The sequence below is a fragment of the Marmota flaviventris genome, chromosome 6 (assembly GCF_047511675.1).
Source record: "Marmota flaviventris isolate mMarFla1 chromosome 6, mMarFla1.hap1, whole genome shotgun sequence".
NCBI classification, from domain to species: Eukaryota; Metazoa; Chordata; class Mammalia; order Rodentia; family Sciuridae; genus Marmota; species Marmota flaviventris.
In genome coordinates this window covers 44,028,898-44,053,052 of record NC_092503.1, presented here as the reverse complement: position 1 = coordinate 44,053,052, position 24,155 = coordinate 44,028,898, and the positions used below count along the sequence as shown (strand labels likewise).

The 24,155-nt window shown below is 34.4% G+C and overlaps 1 protein-coding gene across 2 annotated transcripts in view; it reads right to left on the bottom strand.

The window, feature by feature from the left end:
• Positions 1–24,155, bottom strand: part of Man1a1 (mannosidase alpha class 1A member 1) — a 167,857-nt gene that overhangs the window by 72,965 nt on the left and 70,737 nt on the right. For both annotated transcript variants that reach the window (XM_071613068.1, XM_027953031.2), the window contains exon 6: positions 3,228–3,322. In XM_071613068.1, the coding sequence (XP_071469169.1) occupies positions 3,228–3,322 (95 nt within the window). The remainder of the gene's footprint in view (positions 1–3,227; positions 3,323–24,155) is intronic.

The following is a 24,155-nucleotide window of genomic DNA, read 5'->3' as shown; positions in this document are numbered from 1 at the left end:
GAGAAAATCTTCCCAGGACTTAGAACAGAACTGTTATCATGCCAGGAACTCAAAGAAAGGCTTGTTTTTGACAAAGAAAAAGTAAAGATGTTAATTATCTTTAGAGAAAAAATCAGAACATTAGAGGTATGTGAACAAATAATACCAGGAAGTTCATATTTTTGTTGAAATACAGGTATTGGTAAAATCATAATGATTTTAAAAATTGAATATGATATTATATATATTCAGTGTCCCTCCTATCATCTTTCTTGCTGAGAGTCAAAGCCAGCTCACAGTGAATATATTTCTAGCCTAAAAAGTACCCTCCATGCCACCACCTTGGGCATCCTTCCACTAACATTCTCTTATTTTGGGAAGGTAATTAAGAACATATGATTTGGCCAGACATGTTTTCCCCTTCTCCTTTGGAACTTTTGCTAGTGACAGCTTTCAAAAGCTAGAAAAGACTCCCCCTCCTTCCCATTCCTAGGTCTTGACTGTGAAAACACAAAGATTCAGAGAAAATAGCATCTATGTACACTTGAAAAGTAATATTGTGGATAAATAGGAAATGTCATTTTATTTCCTTATAGGAAGGAGCTCAATATAATAAATCAGGCTTGCAGATAAAGGGAGACTGGATTATAAGAATATAGTTGATTGGACAAAGGGATAGGAAGGATTTTAGTGGGCTTTACTATTAACCTTGCCAATGCTCATTGTGTGAATTTGGGTAAGTCACTGCTATTTGGTAAACGAGAATAAAGGTGAATAAAACACATAATAAAAAATTCATTCAAGTTGCCAGGAAGATATCATATCAGCTGCCAAGGATTACCTAATTTCCTCTGGTTTAACTTGAAGACATCAGAGAATACATAAATGAAAACGACCATTATTTTTCACCATATAAAAATTTCCTGTAATCTTTGAAATTAATCATAAAGTCTTAAGTATTATAAAAAATTTTCACACCACAGTTCATATCGTGATAGGTACAGATATGAAAAATAATAAAGGATTTAGAATTTAATAGTTAATTATTCCTTATGTACTGAAAAAAATCTTCACAGTACACTAAATATAGATTTCGCTAAGGAACAATCCACTTGACTATTACAAATAAACACTAAGTAAAGTTAAATATACTTCAACATAATCCAGTTTCTTATCTCTATTTCAAGAGATGCCAGAACTAATAAAATATCAGCAACTTACAATAACTAACTCAACTTATACAAATAACTAGCCCACACCGTCTCTATTAGTTTTAGTAAGACTTTATCTGATTTCATTACCTTTCAGGAAGTAAGAGGAATTAGCTCCACAGAATCCTACATCAGGAACCTTGATTTATCATTACTCTAGGAATTCAAACCTGAGGTTCTCAGGTCCTAGGGGGCACCATGATGCTGTTAACTTTTGGAAATTGTGGACAAATCTGTATACTCAGGAAATTGTATTTTATGAGATGAGGTATAGATTTCATTGGAATCTGAAAGTCCGTGAAGCCCACAAAAGAACTACTGAACGAGCCTACTTTCTAGTTTATAAATAAGACTGGAGAGTTTAAATGACTGCTCTGAAAACAGACCTCAAGTAGGTCTCTACCTAGAAGCAGGTCTCTTGGTAACCAATTAGTTTAATGTACTACTATACCCACATCATTTTTCTCAGAGGGCAGATAGGGGAAAAAGTGAGTTAACTGAGCAATGCTTTTGTTACCGGATCTTACCTTACATAAGAAAAGGGTATTCTGGTCAGAATGCTATCTATAAATACAGAGTCTGTTGATATGGAATGCAATAGAGAAGGTCTACATGAGCCAAATATAAAATGTATGGGTCTCCATATAAACACCAACTTGCCTCCAAGCCAAGCTCAGACTCTGTCCTACCTTAAGTAAGTTACTGTTACAAGCAAAACATGCAAAGATTTCAAGCTGATAAGAAAAAGCTTTATGAGCCCTATTCAGAAAAACAGACCCTGAGACATTATAGAGCAGAGAACTATATGAGTTTAATGAAGCCCAGTGGTGTGGAGACTCCCCATCCCTCTGCCTCAACATGCCCACCCTCCAGACAAACACACACTTATAGAAAGGCACAGGATGAATTAAAACAAAGCATGACCTTTCATGGATTTATTTATTAAAAAAATAATCAGCAATTTCATAATTAACTTCAGGAAAGAATGTCACTAAAAATAATTATGAATAAGTGTCCATTAATCCTGCCACACCACCCTGTTCATTTTTTTGGTGTTTCTAAGAAACCCATTTGTGTTTATGCATCGATGTATATACATAAACATCTAAATACATATTACAGCTCTACCATTTACTTACTGTATGATGTAAGGCAAATTACTTAATCTCTCTGTGACTCCAGTTCCCTATGAATAAAATGGAGATAACAACAGTATTGACCTTACTGGGCTATTGTGAAACTTACGTGTGGTAATAAGTGTAAAGAACCCACCATACTTTATGATAATAATAGTGGCAATCTTCACCATCATCCTTATAATCTCAAAGAGGCCCATAAGCCATTAATAATTCATGGAAAGGAAGAAATTAAGAATCTTAAATGACATGCTTAAACTATTGTGAAAACCCAAACAACTCCCTGGGAGAATACTAGAAAGTTGTTTAATTTAGGTTTCTTCTTGGGGCCATATTCTCATGGACTTGGCACACCAGGTTTCCCCACCCAAAGAGGATGAGAGGTTGGATTGATCTGGGTCAATGAATCAGCCCCCTTTCTTCCTTGCAATGGTGTGCAGGAAAGTCTCAGGTGCTCCAAGCGTCAGTTTTACCAGCTCCTTTGTTTGGGGGAATCTGATTTCTCCCAGTGTTCTATCTCTGTAATATCCCCAGTAGCTAAATGCTCTTAGGAATTTGCTTTCTCTGAAGTGAAACAATTTCATGATGACTTAAAAGACAGTGGGATGCTACTGATATTTATGGAGAGAGACAGTATCACTGATGTGATCTTTCCATGAAATAGTGAAAACCTCAGATCATGTCTGGTTTACATGATCCTGCTGGGGCTATGCTCTACATGATGGACCCATCTGAGGCTATGGAACACTGAAAAGCTTATAGCTTCCAACACAAGGACAGAGTCCAGTGGGGTCAATTTGTCACTATAATCACACAAGTACTAATCCATCTAGAGTTTACTTATTAGTCCACAATCTCAACCATTTCCCCTTAAAATATGTTGTTGAAAATAGAGTTTTACCTTTTCATATTCAGCAATGCCCAAGGTATTCCAGAGGGAGTATGAAATGCAGGTAGCAATTTTACCCCAAGTTCCACTGCTTTCTTTCGAAAAATCTGAAAAGTTAAACAGTTAAGTAAGCTACTGTTGAAAGCAAAACAAAATGATCTATTATGTTTAGTACTTTTCTACTTCAAATATTGCTTATCTGAAAAAAAAAGAAAAGTTTCTCAAATTAATAAAATTACCTAGTACAAAAAATGATCCAGGGGCCTTCAAGCTGTAGGGTTCTTAGTCTTGGTTGCATATTAGAATCATGTGGAGGTCTTAACACAACTGATGTGTGGGCTCCATTCCCCAGATTTTCATTTTTATGGTCTGGGGCTCCTGGATGGGGATTCTAAAGCACATTTCAATGTGCGTATTAGAAAGAGAAGCACCATTGTCAAAGAGTAAGTACTGGACTGAGAACCAGGAGATCTGTTCCTATACCCAGTTCAGCATAGTTATTAATTAGGACATAGAGAAAGGAGAAGTTTTAGAAAGACGTACTATCACTAGTATGTATATGTTCTCTTAAGAGCTTGTAGCTTTAACTTTCTGTTAGGGGTAGGTAATATGGAAAATACATAGTTAAATTAGATACAGATTCTGCCTCAGTGTAGTAGGGAAGATAATATATGCACATAATTATCTAGAACAGATAAAATGAGAGCTGGAGATGCAATCTTATCTTGTTTAGATGAATTCAGCAAGGCTGTGTGGTGGAGATAACATTACATGAGGAGTGTATGCACCATTGAACTGGGTCCAATACTACTAGAGACTTGGAGAGACGAATAGGAAGAGAGAGCCTCCCTGTGGGATCAGTCTAAGCACAGAGGAAGGAAAGCAGAAGCCTGCAGAATAAATACGGACTAGTGCAGCGTGCCTGACCAAACAGGGGAATACTTGCAAATAAGGGTGGGCTTTACCCATAATGTGGGCCAAAATCATGGAGAGTCATGCTAAGAATTTTATTCTGTTTAAGTGGAAAAATAAGAAAAGTTTCTGAGCTGCCAATTCTATTGGACATTATTTTGCTGTATAAAAAAATGATCAGATCATAACCATTCAGAGTTTAAAGTCCGAAGAAAGGCATTACCTCGTTCACTGAAGGAAGGACTACCATAGCTCTCCCTGTGATAGCTGTGGTACCACGCAGGTGCACTCCTTAGTGAGCCTGGTAGGCTGAGAATTTAACGTTTTTTTCTGCCTTCTCTTCAAACAAGGGAGAAGTGAGAAAGATGGTAGGAGCCCTGAAGGGCATGGATGAAAAGGCCTTCTTCAGGAAATGAGAAAGACACGATTAAAGTGGTTATCAAAGCATGCCTGTCTGCTCCAGAGGGCAGCACAGTTGTCCACAGCTCCTGCTCTAAGACCTGAGCCTCCCAATAGAGAAAACCCAAGATTTGAACTCCGTGAGGGTAATCCAGTAAAACCAACATTGAGGCTACTATCTAGACTTCAGGTTTTGGGAATCTAACTCTCATTTTGTAAGGAAGGTTAAGAAACAAATAATTTTAGTCTAAAACTTTGACAATCAATGTAAATAAACTTTGTACACAAATAAAGATGCACATATTTGTAGTATATAGAAAGTGCTAAATATAAAATAAAGGTGCCATTCGCCTCACAAATTAGTATCGCTTCTCTTGTCAAAGTGGACAATTCCCTTTATCGTCAACTAATAGTGTTATGGGAGAAGAGGAGAAAGAAAAAATAGATCAAAGGGTACATTCTTCTTCCTTCCCTTTCTCTACCTCACCCTAGAGAATTTCAGGGTGTCTTCTGCTGTAAGGATTTATCCAATCACTGTCCAGCCATCTGTTGACTTCCTGGTTTCTACCCAACTTTTTAAACTGTTAATTAACTCCTTTTCAAGACACTTACATAAGATAGAAGTTAAACTATGTAATTAAAACACCATTTTGGGTATTACCATATGGCATGAGAGTTAAGGACTCAAGCTTTGAAGGCACAATGCCTGTGTTTGAATCTTAGTTCCACTTCTTCAAACTGAGTAATCTTGGGCAAATTGTTTAATCTCTGTGCCTAAGTTTCTTCATCTGTAAAATGGAGATAATGATAGCATTTTCTTTTTAAAGGTTATGGAAAGAAATAAATACTTTATTATATTTAAAAAACTTGGGACACCTAGTGATTATTCTAAAAGGTTATTTGTCATTTTTACGGTGATAATGATAATGGTATTTCCTCAAGAACTTTCTCTATTTACAGCCTGAAATTCCTTCTTGTATTGGCTTTATACAACTGCTGTTTTGGTGTGTTGGTGCATTCTCCCTACTCACGTGCTTATTATCTTTCTGACTCTGTTAATCCCCATCTTCCCCCGCCACCTACTCTTATCACCTTCCAGGTAAGTATTCATTCCCAAGAGCTAAGCCCTCAGTTTTCATCACCTATTTATATTCCCAGATTCAACTTTCCACTTTTGCTCTAGTTCTGCATGGATCATTTAATATCCCAGAAAACATCCCTAGTTCTTTCACTGATAATTGTTCAGTTTCTTAGACTCAAGAGCTGGCATTTTGACATTTGACTTATTGCCCTTCAGTAACTAAGTGTCATCACCAACTCCTTCGTGTCTTGTGTACAGCATACTCTCTGAGATGAGCATAAGGCCATGTTCTCATTACCAGAAACAATGAAACAGAAGAAAAAAAGCTTCTCTTACCCAGCCTCTCAGGATTCTTCCTCTAGTTTTAATTAACTTTTATCTAATAGTACAAATGTTCTCCTTTTTACCATACTACTTTCTTGTTCAAGAAACTGTAATGATTCCCTTTGTTGTCAAAAGTGCTCTACTGATCTTTCAACACTTCCTATGAACTTTCTGTTCCCGTGGAGAGTACTCTTGAGACTTCCTGGTTTCAAGCATTCTTTCAAATTCAGTCCACCTTATCATCTTTATTTACACAGTCCTCTCATTGTGAAACACTCTTTACTGCCTCCTTTTGGTCAATCCAAATTTGTCCATTCATCAAGGGTCGGGTCAATTTTTATATCCGACCAAGATCTTTGGATTCTGGGAACTCTCACATCGACAGCTGGCATCACAAGGCAGGATTTGAAAACCTTCAAACGCTGATCTCTAAATGTTTTCATATGTTACTCTCTTGTGTCCCCCCTGATAATTTTCCTTTCTTTCTCAAAGTACAGAAAAAGACCTCAACTTCTCCCTTATTGACTATTAGACATAGATAGCCAACCGAGATTAAAATTTACATCTATTGATATCACCACAGTGTTCCAAGTGGTAGGTAGGAAGAGACTTGTATTGTCAATGAGCAGATAGGGCCACTTCTCAGGAGTGTTGCCCTTGCTGTCTCCTCTGGCTGCAAGGCTCTTTGCATGCCTGGCTCATTCTTATCTTCAAGACCCCTTTTAAGAGAGCTCTTTTCCTAACAACTCACAAAGCTGGCATCCTTATTTATGTCCTAGCATATCAGCCCATTCACTTCTGTTCCATTATTTATCACCTCCTAATTATCTTATTTGCATACTTGTTTTACTGTTTGACAACCCACTAGATACCAACAAGATGAGGGCATACACTTTTCCTTGTTCATTGCTATATATGTACCCAGTATTCAGTAAAACAGTATCTGGTACTCCATAAACATTTATATAATAAATAAACGTATCCATCAAAGATTGATTAATATGCTTGGGTCAGTGTTCTGAGAAGCCATTGGTCTTATAGTGTTTGCAAAGTGCTCCATCCTACTCTACTAGCTGCTGTTGTCTAAAAATAATTATTTCAAGAATTCTGGAATCTCAACATTGGGCATCATTACAGGACAATTATCAAGATAATTTTGGATACAAATTCTAAATATTCCATTGATGCTTTAAATAAAATCATATATGAACCTCTATCAGTTTCAATTCTTAATGTTTGATTTGTTATCTCCTCCTGAGATTTGAAGAGACTTTACCTGGAGGAGTAATCCAGATTCTAAAAGAGAACATCTTTCTACCTAAAATAATGTGTGTGTAATAAAACTAACTTGTAGAATTAATATTGTTAAAAGAATGAAGGTGACATGTCACAAATCATTCTAAAGGGCAATTAAGTTTTAACTAGCACATCTTGGATGATGTGCTGAAAAGCAAATTATTATAAAAAGCACACTAAATGGCACTTCAGTGCTCCTTCCAAGGGGCTGGGTATGATGGAGAAGACAGAGGGATGGGACTAAGGACCTTGATCTCAGATCTGAGCCTATTTCTGCTTCTATGTTAGGCCTGGTGGAAGCTTAATTTTTCTGGTTCTGTTTCCCTAGTACAAAGAAAAATCAGGGCTGATCATTTCTACTTTTGATTTATCACTGGAAAAACTAGTATACAGGGGTCACAAAACTAATTAAAGTGTATTTGGAAAAAAAAGCACTATTAATATAATTTTTTAAAAGGCAAATATTAATTTACCACCCAAATAATAGTCAATTTTGGTCTCCAAAGTCTGTTGGTACCTTCATTTGGTGGGATAGATTTTATGTTAAGAGGGCAAGATGAAAAATGGCAGTTCATAAAATGTAATCCCTGCTTATAATAGAAGATATTTTCTTCCCTTTTTTTAAAAAAAGTATTAAAATAAAATGGGGCTTTTGTATATGTAATTAGCAACCAGTTTGAGATGGACAGATATGATCCAACAAGAATCTCCAAGAATATTTTGCATGATAGAGATTCTGATTACATTGACAGCAAAAGTCAAAACTAATATAGTTTGCTGAAAGAAGGGTGGTAAGATATGATGAAATAGCTCCTAAAATAACATTTCAAGCATGTAACTAACAAGTAGCTTTGAATAGGAACTTTTATGGTCAAAAGTTAAAAATTTCAAAACAACTGCATCAACATTATATCTTTCCATTACACTTAAGTAACATCATCACAATCTTATTGCTGTTTTTCTTCAATGTTTTAAAAACTTCAAAATTTAAAATCTGTCAAACAGAAACATTTATCTTCTTACTTTATCCTTACAGATAGGATTGGACAAGGCTGTAAACAAGATGTATGGCTTTCTTTGTCTTTCTAGTTTACAGTTCCCTGAAGAACACTGTACAAGAATAATATACATGCCAGAGCAAAGAATAAAGAAAGAAGAAATGAATAAGAACAGATGGTTCTGGAAAGAAACATTTCCAGTTCAGACTTGCTTCAGTTTGAAATGCACAATCAATATCAGAGACTTTATTCAAATGTTCATGTTGAAAATTTCACTCTTAAAAGATCAAACGCTAATTCCCCATTAATATAAGCAGAGTTTACTATTACTCATTTCAAAACATAAAGCTGTCAGCACAAGATGCCATAAATATGATAAATATATTTGGCTGAAAATAACTAAAATAACTTACATATCATTCACTGAGGGTTAAATTTCGTCATTCAACTAATATGTGCTTATTAAGCTTCTTGGGGTCTTCAATTTTGTGTGGAACTTTGAAAGGTTTAAATATCAGAATAAAAATAAAGTAAAAAAATTAATGCTGTAGAAACCTCAATGGGACATCAAAAGTCATCTAGTTCCATAATCCTGGTATACAGATAAAGAAACTGAAGTTCAGAGACTCTATTCTTCTAGTTAAATGTCTAAAGGTTTGTGGACAGGTATAGTCAAGGGAATAGCAACTTCCTGTCATCTCTGATTCATGAAATTCTTTGATCTAGAGGGACCCTCCCTTGTGGGTCATCTCTATATGTGTGTGCCCCCACCCTTCTTTCATTGACTTTTTCTAATTTTCCCATTTTTTCCTTTAATTTCTGATCAATACCTAAAAGTGAAGCTTTTATAATAAATTTTTTTTCTTCCATTTATCAAATTGCATTATAAACTTCATTTAAAAATTATACATTTAATTAGAAGACTGCTTTTGTGAATTGTTTTATTTTTCTTCCTTGTGATTCATACAATTCAATTAGCCCTCAAGCAAGTAGATGGAAAGAGTGTTGTTCATTTTCCTGAAAAATTAAAGCACAAAACTCTCCAACTTGTCTATTCAAAATAACCTGCCAGTAACTATGGGTCACAACAAAGTAGAATCAATGAATGTCCCTTAAACTTGGCTCTTTAATGTATGAAAGCACAAAGTTTAATGAAGGAAGAAATTCTGGAATATAATTTAAAAATCTAAATGTAGGACGTTCTAGCAAGTAAGCATTTTAGATCTGTCTAGCTTTTTAAAAGATATTTATTCTCATGAAAAACTTAACAGCTGGTGAAACTTTAAAAGGAGGTTTCTTTTATACGATCTCATAGTAAAAACGAATAAATGCTTATAAATAATTGAAAAAAAAACATTCTGATATTGAATTTTTCCACAGAAAGGACTGTGATTTCATTCTGTAGCACTAAAGTGGGGAGGATTTTATTACAGGTATGAGGGGAAGCTGAAAAATCAGGAGAAATACTCAGGAGAATTTCAGGTTATTGTTCAGGGAAGGCACATCACCACTATCCATTTGGGTAGCAATCACTGCCACCTCCTCCTTGGCTCTAGTTCAGCATTTGCTAGTTAGTAGTCCTGCCATAATGAAGACAGGTCACTTCACTGTTCTAACTTTCCTCTTTTGTAACATGAGGACCAAGGTAACATACTTTCTGAATTATTTTTCTGCTCCATAGGACATGTTTTTGAGGAGTAGTAAGCACTTACTACATATTTACCAAAGTAGTAAGGGCTATAAGAGAGATATAGGAGGAAAAAGGAGCTCACAATAAGAAAGACAAATCAGTCATATAAAACTAGATAAACACACAGTCAAAAAATGACAATATGAATAAAAGGAGAGACTGCATTGGGTCTTGGGAGAGAGGTAAGACTGAAGAGGTAGCACTCACGTGGGGGCAGGTATGTGCTTATCTGAGGTGAGGATGCACACATCTGTGCACATACTTTGGGTTAACGTGGAGGACAGGAGATAAAGTACAGGGGAGAAGGAGGTGCATAGAGCTTTTTATGATACATAGCAGGCAGAGAGCTAGATTAATAAGGTCTAGAAAATGGCAAAAAATAAACATAAAGATTAAGTAAAACAAGAAAATGGCTTTAAATTCAAAGGAGAAAAGTCCAAGGGGGTGGTTAAAGAGCATATCTGGGGTCTTACGGAAGTCCCTACACTTTCTATCTTAGTGTCTCCCATTTATGACAAGTAGATTTCTGGATCATCAGAGTTATGAGAAATGAGACAGCCAGAAAAGCTGCAGTTCTCTTTGGTTATGGAACTTCTTTGAGTTGTCAGAAACAAACATACGTGAATGACAAACCAATAAACTAGTGTTTGTGTATTGGTCATCAGAAGTGAAATCTTGAGACATAATCAGAGTATTTTATAAAAATACTTCTTGGGCTGGGGATGTGGCTCAAGTGGCAGCGCGCTCGCCTGGCATGCGCGGGGCACTGGGTTCGATCCTCAGCACCACATTAAAGTAAAATAAAGATGTTGTGTCCACCGGAAAACTAAAAAAATAAAATAAAATAAAAAAGAATAAATAAATATTAAAAAATTCTTTCTCTCTTTTAAAAAATACTTCTTCAAGAAGAAAGTATATATTTATGGTAGCAATAAATGAGGAGGGGGCAGGGAGAAGGAAACAGTATGGTTGAATGTTACGTTTTCCGAATATGCATTTAATAGGGAAGTTAAAAATGCACAGAAAAGGGAGAGGAAACCTCATAGTAACAAAGCTTAAGATCATCCTTATGTGTGCCACCACTGTGCTGTTTTTTACTTTCCAACTCCTAAAACACCTTCCCAAGAATAGTAAATAATAATACAGTATAGCAAGAATAATAAAATCACCATAAAAACCCAAGCAATTATGAAGCACCTAAAGAGGGGCTGTCAAGCTGTTTATTCCATCTCAATTTAGATTTTCAAAATGGAGCAAATCACCAAACTGATATTTACAAAAATACACAGTATATAATGAATAACATTTAATATTATGTAAGCAGGCCAAATAGTTTCTGACCCTACATTTCTCATCAAAAGGAAAATATCTTATTTTTGTTTAAAAAATACAATGTTTGCTAAAGGACCAGGGAATTATGGAAATGTGTACTTAACCTAGCTATAGTTCCTAAAAGAATTTGTGGAATCCACTACATAGAGGTTAATATGTAATGTCATAGTGTTAAAATAGGGACTGTTCTATTTACTATTGCTTTTGCAGGTAAACACCAGAATCCATTTGAAATATATCAAATCCAGGCTTGAAAATATCTGTTCAATAAAAAGATAAGACTAAGAAAAAAATGATAGCTTCATCTACCCAAGTACGTTGTGACTCCCTGACCCTTCTGAGTTATGAAGCACTTTATGCTGGAGAATTTTTCCAGTTAAGTGAATCCCATCTCTGAAGAGTATGAAAAACACTTATAGTTTACCCCTTTATTTATATCAGTTTTTAAAGCATTTCTATCTGTTCTTTTTGATTTACTGAGATGTACAGTTATCCTGACATGTTGAATCAGCATCACCATCTGCAGGCCCTGTGATGGGACCAGGTGATCTAGTTTCCTGTCACCATTTAAATGATGTGCACCATCCTGAACACTAATGCAAACCTCAATGCCTCAGTTTCTAAATATGTGACTAAGGAATCATTCTCCAAAATCAAAAAATGGCTGTGATTAAATGCACAGGTGTTTAAGAGCAGTTATAGTTACCATCATCATTCTTTGCTTAAGATAGTGGTTCCCTTGGGAATAATGGAAGGATAGGAGGCTTTTGTCCACACACTAAGTAGCCCCCAAATCATTGAGCTCTTTGTGTCTGCTTTTTACAGTCCTACTGATTTCTTCTATTATGAACTATCAGTTTATTACAATAAAGTTCTCAGTGTTGGTTATTTGCTCTCCTTCTAATGTAAGTAGCTGTATGCATGAGGGCATGGGGATTAGTTAAATGTCTCTTCTGGGTCAATTTTATAGTGAAGGGTGTATGAGCTTCAGAACACGTGCCTTTCTGTGTCACATGTCTGAATTGAACTATTGACTTTTTAAAGCGGTAATAGTTTGAGAATTTCTAAAGTAAATACCAATGTGCACAAAATTTTTAATTTTTTATGCACTATGTAAGCGATTCCTTTTTCATTCTATCTAAGCAAATGCAAACCTACTTGATATGTACCTAATTCCATCAGGCTGGTGATTTGGGGTTCCTGAAAAAATCTTCTTTATCATATACTATAACTAATACCTCTAAATTGCCTTAGGTCACAGAGCCCATAATTTTATGTCAGCTATGGATAACCATTTTAAGTTTTCAATGATGCTGCTACTGGACAGATTATATGGTAACAATGCTAATTTCATCTTTCTAGCCCAGTTAATTAACATCTGTTAGCCTCAGTTTCCTCATCCACAAAATGGAGCAACATATCTTTGTACCTTAAAGCTAACTTTGAGAAGTTCTCTTATTTTTCCCCACATCAAAATTAAAATTTTATTTTTTCTTATTATACAATGAATGCATTCTCATTATTGAAAAGTTACAAAATTAGATAGATCAAAAATATAGGATACTTTTAATCCTGTCCACCCACATATAACTTGTTAATATCTTAAGCATCCATCCTTCTAAATGGTATTCACATTTTTAAGTGGCATAATTATGCATACTCTACTTTTTAATATTTTACATCAACCTCCACCAAGTTAATCCACATCATAAGCTACATTCTATATCAAAGTCAATATTTAATGTTTAAAGTCTTAGATGCTAAATTTGATAGGCTTTTCCAATCACATGCTCTGGCTCATGTCTGTGTATTTATTTTTCTTTAATAATTCTTTATAATGCAAAACCCTGCTTAGCTCTGATAGTACAAAAAACAGGTTTCAGGTCAATTTTGGCTGAGCCACAAAAGCTGAAGAAGGAACATCTCAATACCTACTTATCTGTACCATAATAATTTCCTTAGGTCTTGTGTTTGAAAGTGCAATTGCTGGTCAGAAGACATTTACTCATTCACTCGCTCACTCACTCACTGGTTGGCTCATTCACCATAGCTGTAGGGTTAGTAGCCATAAGCAAAAGGTAAATAAATCAGTGTGTCTGGACCTTACAGACCCTGAATTATGTTAACTTTCTTGAAAGCATCTTAAATATTTTTCATTTAAATTAAAAGGTCTTAAAATATTTTCATGTATCCTCTTTTGTGACAACACTGCATATATTTTTAATAGGTCAGTGTTACAGTCTAACAGCACCATTAATAATTCAACAACAATGTCCTGAATTAATATCAATCATCATCAGAATATTAAAATGTCACATAACTCAATATTTTTATTAGAAGAGTTTTGAAAATATTAAATTGAAATAATTTGGGAGACATTTCCTCTTTAAAATGTAAATATAAACAATAACTAACAGGAAACATTTATCTTGTCCACTGTAGCCACTCTTGCATTAACAATTTTTTTTGTTTTCCTTTTTTCTTTTTTTTTTTAAGCTATCACATGTAGACATTTCAATGGTTTGAACTTTCTAAATTATAAACTTTTAAAAAGGATGGACCTATTTTATAATTTTGACCTTTTAAAAATGCCAATTCATTTATTCCACAAATATTTATTGAGTGTCTATGGACTACATGCCAAGCTGCATAAGACATGTGGAACACATAATATAGGAGACGGCTGTGGTCAGTGACTCACAGTAATACTTGCTTTTAAAGCAGGACAGTGGAAAAACATCCACAGGAATATTTGTATTAGTTCATGATACACAGGAAAAGATCAAGAAATACCTTACATGGCTCATTCAAAAAAAAAAAAAAAATGAAGACAACATAATACTGTTAGGAATCCTGTACAAGGTAATCAGAGAAATCCTCGCTGCCAAGTAGTGTTACCAAATTAAATTGGCACAGGTGTTGCAGATACATAGAAAGGCAACAAAACAAAGCTGAAGAGAAAGTTACCAAGGTGCTCTTTTAGATTTTATATATAGCTTTTGGCAAAGCGCATCCCTCCAATATGATTTATACACATCATGTATATAAAATCTTTTCTTCTGTGACTGGTCAGTATATTGAAGATTATCATTCTGACAGGAATCACCCTTGGTAGCTAAGGAATGAATCCATTAGATTATTCAAAAGCATAGATAACTCTGATAGAAAGAAATGAAGGCAAGCCATTTCAATATTAAACAACTAGCAAAGCACTGGCTAAAAAATTAATACAAATACTAAAATTTTCATGCTATAAAATAGAATATAAGTGAGATACTCTTACTCAGGCCCTAATTTTAGTCACTCTAAGGAAGTGCTGTTGACAAGTGACCAAAAACCCTGGGAAAAAGAATCTGTGCATTATACATTAATGATAGGAATTTGTGTCACATATTCTTCAGGGATTTTAATAGGCCTCTTCTATTTGATTTATTTAGTGGGAATTATCCCTAATATAAAGGAAATCTAAAATAGTTTAATACTCCATTTAGTAGTTATGATATTTGTTAGTTCAGGAAAAGAGCTTTATTATATTCTCTAATATAAGAAATGTTTTTTTTTAATTCATTTTGTTTATATTTATTTATTTTTGTTTTGGGTACTAGGAACTGAACCAAGGGGGTACTCAACCACTGAGCCACACCACCAGCCCTTTTATTTTTTCTTTTGAGACAAGGCTTCACTAAGTTGCTGAGGCTGGATTTTTTTTTTTTTTTAATTTTTATTGTTGGTTGTTCAAAACATTACATAGTTCTTGACATATCATATTTCACACTTTGATTCAAGTGGGTTATGAACTCCCATTTTTACCCCATATACAGATTGTGTGATCCTCCTACCTCAGTCTTCCCAGCCACTGGGATTACAAGCATATGCTACCATGCCTGTCTGTTTTATTTAATTCTTGACCTCATAAATTAGAAATGGTTTCCTGAACAGTGACAAGAGCTAAATTCTGATGTCTATTTTTTTTTTTAGCTCATTTTTAAAAACAGGAATCTTATTAAATACAGAGAAGAGGTTTTATGGTACTATGTCAGTGGCTTTCAAAGTGTGGTCCTCCAACAGACAAGCAGAGTCAGCCTCACCTGGGAACTTGAAGGAAATACATATTTTTTTTTGGCCCTATTCAGATCTATAGGATCAGAAGCTCTGAGAACAGAAACTATAAATCTGTGTTTGAACAAGCCCTCCCTGGGATTCTGATGTAACCATAGTTTGAAACCACTGAACTCGGTATACTCAGGTAATCCAAGAAGAAGGGGAAATAAACAAACCGGAAAACATACTGTAATCAAAATATTTGTACAATACCACAGGTATTGTGCTATTTCTGCAGTGGACAAAGCAACAATCTTTAATAATCTTTAAGCTAGCAGATAGCACAAGAGGTACAGCCACGTGATGCTGAATCCTCACTTTAACAACCAACTTCCATTTGTTGTTATATTTAAGAACAAACAGGACAGGACAGCCAATTCCTGAATAAATGGCACGTCATCACTGAATAACCAGGCTTTCTGTGCTTGCCATTGTGGTTTAGTAGTGTATTTTACTGTTAAATAATGTCTCTAAGTCACTTAATAGCATTCGAGTGAAATGATATGGTCAAATTTATGAGGCCAAGAATGAATCTCCTGTGAGTACTTTACGCCACATTGAAAATCTAATTATTGGTTCCCAACATGGCATTTATTAGTATTTTTCCTGCTTCATAAGACTATGTTGCCAATCAGCTCACAATAGTTTCCGTTGTTAAAGAACCATCTAATGTAAAGTAGTTATTTTATCTACTTGTGATAATCCACAGGTAAAATAACTCTTGCATAGAATGAGTCAAAGTTAAAATATTTTTTAAAAGTTAAACCTTTCCAATAGTGAAAGCTATACCAATAGCTTATGCTATGCTAAAAGTGTGAAGATTTATGTACAAATTTCTTAAGGTACATTTGATATTTATTTTCATTGAAGTTCTTAATAATGAAATCAACTTAAAGAAAATGTAAACTAATGGATATATGTAAATATTTCTTGATGTCTGGATCCCTTGGGAAACTTGGAAAATTTAAATAAACAAAGATTTTTAAAAAGGTTCATAAGGTATTTCCAAACCCTTTTCATACAGGTGAAACTTCATTTATCAATCACTGATTAGAATCCAAAGTTGAGAGAAAATCAACACATTGTTCTTGTGCTGGTTGAAAAACAGTACATTTGAAAAATCATAATACTCTCCCTCTAAGATCAGGAAGAAGGCAAGATGTTCCCTGAGAATACCAAATATTGGTGAGGATATGGAGCGGGAGAAACTCTCATTCTTTGCTGGGGGGAATGTAAAATGGTACAGCACTTTGGAAGACAGTTTGGCAGTTTCTTCTAAAACTAAACACACTCTTATCATACAATCCAGCCTTTGTGCTCTTTGGTATTTACCCCAAAGAGCTGGAAGTTTATGTCCACACAAAAACCTGCACACAAATGTACAGCAGCTCTTTAAGACATGTAGAATATTTCTATATACATTATACTTGAATTAGGTTTGTTGTAAGTCTTAAATATAATCTCTGATTTATATATAATTTTATACACATCAAGCTAATTCAATACATTAAATACTTTTTGGTGGGGGATAAGGGATGGAGGGGGAGATATGACACAAATCTCAAGATGTAAAACATTCCATTAAGCTTGCCCTTACTTCTGGATAATCTTTACTTATTCATTTAAAAATACATTTAAATCATAAAACCAAGTAGAAATCTTCTCATCCCCAACACAAACACACAGAATGTATAGTCTCGTGTCTTATCATAAGACAACACCTTAGTATTCCTAACAAGATGCAGGACTTTGCCAGCCACTCCTGAAGCTCCACGGTGTCCTTTCCTATCATTGTTCCTTCCTTCTCTTCACAGGTAACCACATTCTGGCATTTACTGTCTTACATTTCTTTAAGGTTTTATTAGCCAAGTCTGCATCAGGAAGTATATATGTAGTCATATGCACTTCGAAATCACAGACTCCTTGTTTTTGCATTTTTTTTCTTCATAATTTACCCAAACTCCAGTCATTTGAAATGCTGGAAACACATTTTGTTTTCTTGGTTGTGCACGAGTATTGGTGTTTGAAGCATTCTCTCTGTATTTCTAACTACCTGGAAGCTAGATTAGGAGACCTGATCTCTTTGCACAGCTATAGGTGAAGTGATCTCTTATCAGGGGTCATTTCCATAGTCTCTTCTTCTCCTTTTGAGATGTCAGGTGCTGTTGATGATCATAGACTTGATCTATTAATTCATCATGGGTTGAAAAAAATGGGTGATTCTTTGCTTTTATCATTTCACTCTGATTTATAGATAGGAATAATTTTTAAAAAATATTTTTTAGTTGTTGATGTATCTTTAAAATTTTTTTATAAATTTATATGTGTTGCTGAGGATCAAACCCAGTGACTCACACATGCTAGGCAAGTGCTCTACCACTGAGCCACAACCCCAGCCCCTAAACAGGAATAATTTTACCAAGGGATACTTGGCTCATCTACTATTTGATGGTACTCATCTACAGTCAGTAATATGGTTCATATAGGAAGGTCAGATAAATGCCTGATTCTTTCCTTTATTCACCAGTTTTCAAGATAATAAATGGCTTGCCTGTCATTCTTAGAAGATGACCAATTACTTTTGCTTTTTAATATGATTATGAACTGAACAAACATACTTTATGAGTTCTAATCTGATAACATTTCTAATTTTTAATAAAACTGAAATTTCTTAACTTTGGCTAGTGGAAGCCTCTAAAAGTTAGCTCCTGAGTATTTTGACATTACTCTAATAGTCTTTGTTTTCTGCTTTGTTGACATGCTTTTGACTAATCCTCTACATTTTCAGTTTCAGTCATTTCTCCAGAAACCCTGATTAGTGGGAAATGGGAATTCAAGACTACAATCTATGTGTTGGGGATGCTCATAACTATTGGCTCTTCATCATTTCTAGGTCTCTTCAGGGGATATGCACAATATTTTCAATTAAATTCCCAACTAGTTTCTTTTAAACTCATTTTCTATACAATTTGCCCATTTAAAGTGTGCATTTAAGTGGTTTTAGTATAGTCACACTGAATTTATTCACCAAAATCAGTTTTAGAGTATTTTTTATCACTCCAGAAAAGAAGCTCTGTGCTCATTAACAGCCATTCCCCCCTGGCCTTCAACCCCTCTGTCCTAGACAATCACTCATCTACTCATGTACATGCTGTCTCCCTGGATATGCCTGCTTTGAACATTCCAGAAGGGTGAACTCATACCATATATTGTACTTTGGTTGCCTGAAGCTTTTTCTCTGGCAAATCCATCAGGAAGGGCTTCTAGAAGAATATTCTCTAATTTCATGCTTGTGTTCTTTACAGCTGAAAGTCAGCTTCAATGGGTATAAAATCCTTATTTCTCATTCTCACCACATTTACTAGAATTTCCTTTGAGTTTGTCCTTAAAATGGGAGATATATTTGTCATGGAATGCAATTTGCATTCAAATTTAAGGTCAGAAAGGAGTTAAGATTGGCCAATTCCATCATTGAAGAATCAGCACATGTTTTGGAGTTGTCTATAGCAGTCTATCATTTTTCCTTGAAGCTTCTCTTTTTAGCATCTCCCTACCATTATTCATCAACCACTTGCTTTCCCAGAGAGCACAAGATTTTTTTTCCCATTGCAAACAGACGTCCAGCTTCCCTTCATCTTTATTCCCAGGTATTTCCATACCCGGACTACCTAGGCATTGTACAACGAGAAGCACCATTCTACATCTCACCAGAGGAATCACCATGTTCACAACCCAAAATGTTCTAGGAGGTTTTGAGTTATAGCAAAGGATTTTCTCTGAGCACATCCTCCTTCAATTTATAACATTCTATGAACTTGAAAATCAGTATATCATAGTTTTAGAAAACTGGATTTAAAAGGATATTTAACAGACTCCCCCCCCCCCCATATTTCATGATTTTAAATTGATGAAGAAACTCTTAATGTGATAAAAGGTTTTTGTTTTAGGTTATGCAGTGAGACAATAAACAAAAAGAGCCTGTGAAACCAGAATTTCAGATACTAAGGGCAGTGTTCTTTCCATTCCATAAGATATACCTCTTAAGTTCATGATGTGAATATTTCTGTCATCACAACTATTTCAAATGGTTCCCTAATTACAAATGTTGTACCTACGGGCCAAACTTTGGCAATTTCCTTTAGAAATACAATTATAAGTAGTAAGAGCTTCAGATCATGACATAAAAGTCTGTTCTAATTACAGATTCTCAGACAAGTAGTTAATGTCCCATAACTGGAAGGAGAAGCACAATCTTGGGATGAGGAGGGAATAAAGTGAAAGAAGATGCTTTCAATTTAGTAAAAGTCACCTCTATAAATTCTCTAAAACATCTAAAAAAATTACAAAAATAGAAAAAAGTCGATATCATTGTACTCATAACCAAACTCTATCAATTCATATCAGATAGTCTTAGAGTCTTACTTGTTTGGATTTAAAAAAAAAATAAAGTAACATTTTACAAATTTGAAAAAAAAAAATCACTTTCTAATTACCTTGGGTTTCCCTTGTGAAAGGAGTCTAGGCTTTGATTTGCAGAGCCTCACAGGTTTCTGGTAGACTGTCCTCCCCTTTTTACAGTCTCCTCCTTTCTCTCTCAGACCAGGTTTCCTTTGTTCCCTGGCTCATTACTGAACAGCTTTTCTCTGACTGTCTTCTTCCTCAAGCAAGCATGCATTCTTTTTGAAGTTTCTTAAGGGACAAATACTGCTTGTAACAACAGGAAAAGGCCTCTCTGCTATGTCTTCCCTAACACCTCCTTTCAATTAGGTCCTGCAGGGAAAGACAAAGTCACAGGTCGTACCAGGTGCCTCAATATACCCCAATTTCCTTCTACAGTAGCAGTACATATACAAATGTTAGCCAACATTGTAGTCTATATAATTATTACAAATAATTTTAATCTTTTGACTTTAAACAGCAGATTAAAGAAAATGCAAAGAGATTTCAAATGTACACTTTTAGAATATGAAATACTTTACATACATATTATTTTATATCACACTTTGGGTGTGCATTTGCGTGTACAGCAATCTTGTAGTTATAAGCAGCCTTTGTCTTTTGAAACCTCTTTTGCTAAAAAGAGTAAGTAGTTGGAACTGAGACTGTGCAAAGATTTATAACAAATCTGTTTATTTAAGCTCTATGTCACCTCCATTTCCATGTGAACTGAGAATAATTTTAACAGCTAATAGATGTTGTTGTAAATAAACAACCTTCCGAAATGGAAATCAATAAATTGACTATAAAGAAGGAAATTCAATTATCATTAAGTCAAGTCATTTTCTTTATAAAACAGATGTCAGAAAGGGAGAAAGGTGACTTTCAAGACTTTACAAGGTGGTAAGAAAAGTTTAAAATATTTGAATCTTAAGAGAGGCTAGAACAAACAAATCCCAAATCACAGTAAGGGCAAAAACCCTAGTAATGATTTTTTCCTAAGACTGCTGAGATTCTTCTTTACCATTTTTTTCTGATTATTTACATATTTACTATGGAGATTCCAATAAGTACAGAAAAACAAAAAAGCAGGGGAAAGATTATTTATCACTCAGAAGCAAATGTAGTCTATACTTTGGAATAGCTGCTTCATGTTTTCTATAGCAGAAATCATATTAGACATGGAGTTTGGTATCCTGATTTATTTATTATACCAATACTTGTCCATGCCATTAAGTAAATTAACAAGCATGAATTTATTACTGTTTAGCATTTTATTATCTGGCCTACCATTCCCTTCAAATTGTATTATTTGTGATGTTTTCTTACTTCTTAAACACACAAACTATCTTCACTAACTGTTTTAGATATAATATTATTGCATCTTAGATTATTTCCTTTGGATAAATTACCTAATATAGACTAACTAAATCTAAATAAATACTTTTAAGGATCCTCTTATAAAATCAATAATTTAGAAAACCATAACAAACTATATTCTCATTGTAAGTGTCTGAGTTTTTGCTCTATTCTCACCAAACTTGGTATCAACATGGTTTGTAGTTTTCCTTAATTGAAAGAAATAAGGAGGGGCAGGAGTCCAAGTGTTGACATTTTACTTTGAGTATTTATAAAGAGGCTAATGGCTGATTTTGCATCTGTCTGGACATCAAGGAAGCATTGAATGGATAAGTAAAAGTAGTGAGAAGTATACCAGGCAGTGTTGAAATGGAATGGGCAATACTTGAAAATGTGGGAACTACCCACCTAAGTGAGTACTACCCACCTATGTGAATGCTAATTAAACGCCTGAAATTCCACAATGAGATGGATCTCAGATCTAATATTACTATAACTTTAGGGACACTTACTTGAAACTTCTCTTTTGAGAATAATTAATGTAATCAAAGGAAAACATTCTGTAAAATCTTAGTTCACTGCAAATCCTTAATAACCATGATGAAGAGATATTTTAATTATTTTGAAGCTACTTTGATGATATATGACAATAAATCTGAGTCTTCCTTTCTCACTTATTCTAAGTGAATAAATATAAAAAGCAAATAGGCAAACGGATTCCAGATTTTTTTTATCCACAGTCTAGAGAAATTTATTAAAGTGCTGTCAACATATGGTAGATTTATAAGCTATTTCTAAATGCTTTTTGGAATTCTCTAATTACATAAAAGCAAACCAATTGTATTGGTAAGCCTTTACAATTTATGTCTGTTGATAAAGCCAAAATATCTTAGCTTCATTTGAAATAAGGCACTACCTTTTCCTTCATATTTCTGTGTCAAAAATATGCTCAAAAACTGAAAATAATTCTTTTTCATAAATTGTGTACATTTACATCATTCACTGCTCTCAGTGACTTTGTCCTCGATATGCTTGCTTCTAAAGAAAAAGTTCATTGTATAGTTTAATTATCACAGTGTGACATCAAAATGTGGATATAAATCTTATTGACATTTTGAACTGTACCTGATGCTAACTCAGAGTAAAAAGAAGAACTAAAGCTGCAATCACATGGGTATTTTATACATATTGCAAGATTTTTGCTACGTGTATTCCCTGGGCTATGAAAAGCATTTTAACATACTAATGGGGGTGGGAGTGTGTAATGAAAACTTTGAGAAGAGAATGTTCGAAACTTAATAAACTATGTGGAAAAATTAAAGAATTCTGCCTTTGTGTTTTGAAACAGGCTTAAGTGCAATGAAAAAATAATTTCAAAAGCAACTTGAATAAAAGTCTGTTATTAACTCACAAGTGTTTTGACTATATCATGGATTAGTTTTCATAACTCAATTATTCTTTGTTGCTCAGAAAGTGGAAGATTTCATGCATTTTAGAAGATTGCTGCTAGTTTATTTTACAAGGCTTAAATGTTGAACAAAGAGCAAGTAAATAATAAAAAAAAATTAGGGTGCCAACTGCAGTAATACTCATTTGAGGAACAATATGTGGGCAGGGTCATGGGATTCTTAGCAGACAGGGTAGGGTCTGATCCCATTTCAGTCACGCAGCGCATAGCTAAGGAATTTGCTTTTCAGAACTTCAGTGTATCTACAATGTAGATATTACATAATTTTCTTTTTTTAATTAATTTTTTATCTATATATGGCATCAGAATGCATTACAATTCTTATTACACATATAGAAAACAATTTTTCATATCTCTGGTTGTATATATAGTATATTCACACCAATCTGTGTCTTCATACATGTAGTTTGGATAATAATGTCCATCACATTCCACCAACATTTCTAACTCTATGCCCCCTCTAGTCCTCTCCCATCCCTCTGCCCTATACTGATGCTATATACCTGACATACAACAAACCCTAAAAAAGTGGTTTTATTATCACCATTATATTCATACTACTGCCTTCCTCTTTTTTTTTTTTGTCCATCCCAAATGATAGAAAGCAATCATATACTTAGAACTCTCAGGGCCTCTGTTTAGAATGCAATATTTTCCAAATATGGCTCCTTTGAGTCATTCAAGTTGTGGTTCCTTTTGATCTAAAGTGGTCTGTGGTCCTCATCAACTCCCCGCTCTACCCTCTGTAACTCTTTACTCAACTGTACTGTATTGTATTTTTTTCACAGCACTTATCACTGCCTGAAATTAACCTATGGACACATATAATATTTCACCCCACTGGAATAAAAATTTCATGAAAGCAGAGACTTTGACTAATTTGTTCATTTGTTCACTGAATCCTCCAGAGTCTAGGACACAGACTGCCATAAAATAAATACTCAACATATATTTGCTGAATAAAGCAGTGAAATCATAAGGGTAAAAACAAGTTAACAATTGAAAGCCTGATCAGATGATGTAGAAAAGTTCACTATCATTCTTTAGGGTTAAACTCTGGGTTATTATTATTTTGTGTCTAATTCATAAATGCTGGATTCATCAACTGAATTAAAAGTTAAGCCTAAATTGAATAAATCAGTGTATTTTCTACCTGACTTAAGGAAGTGCATAAAAGAAAGTAAAGGCATCACAATATATTTATATTTACATATAAATATTTACATGTAAATATATGCATGTGTATATATTTTTGAAAGACAGTGGGGACTGAACCCAGGGCCTTGCACATATAAGTAATGCTCCACCACTGAGTTACAACCTCAGTTCCTACAGATATCACTATTTAATAATTACAATAAGGTATTAGACATAAGAATTGAAATGCAGAAGATAAGAGTGATTTATAAATTAGAAAAACTGTGGCCATTATTATACCAAAAAATAATTTATCAAGAGAAGCTGAAGGTAAGTAAATGCATTAGCATAAATATTGCTTATAAAAACTAGGGAGACAATTTATTCTGCTTATCTTTTCTAACCC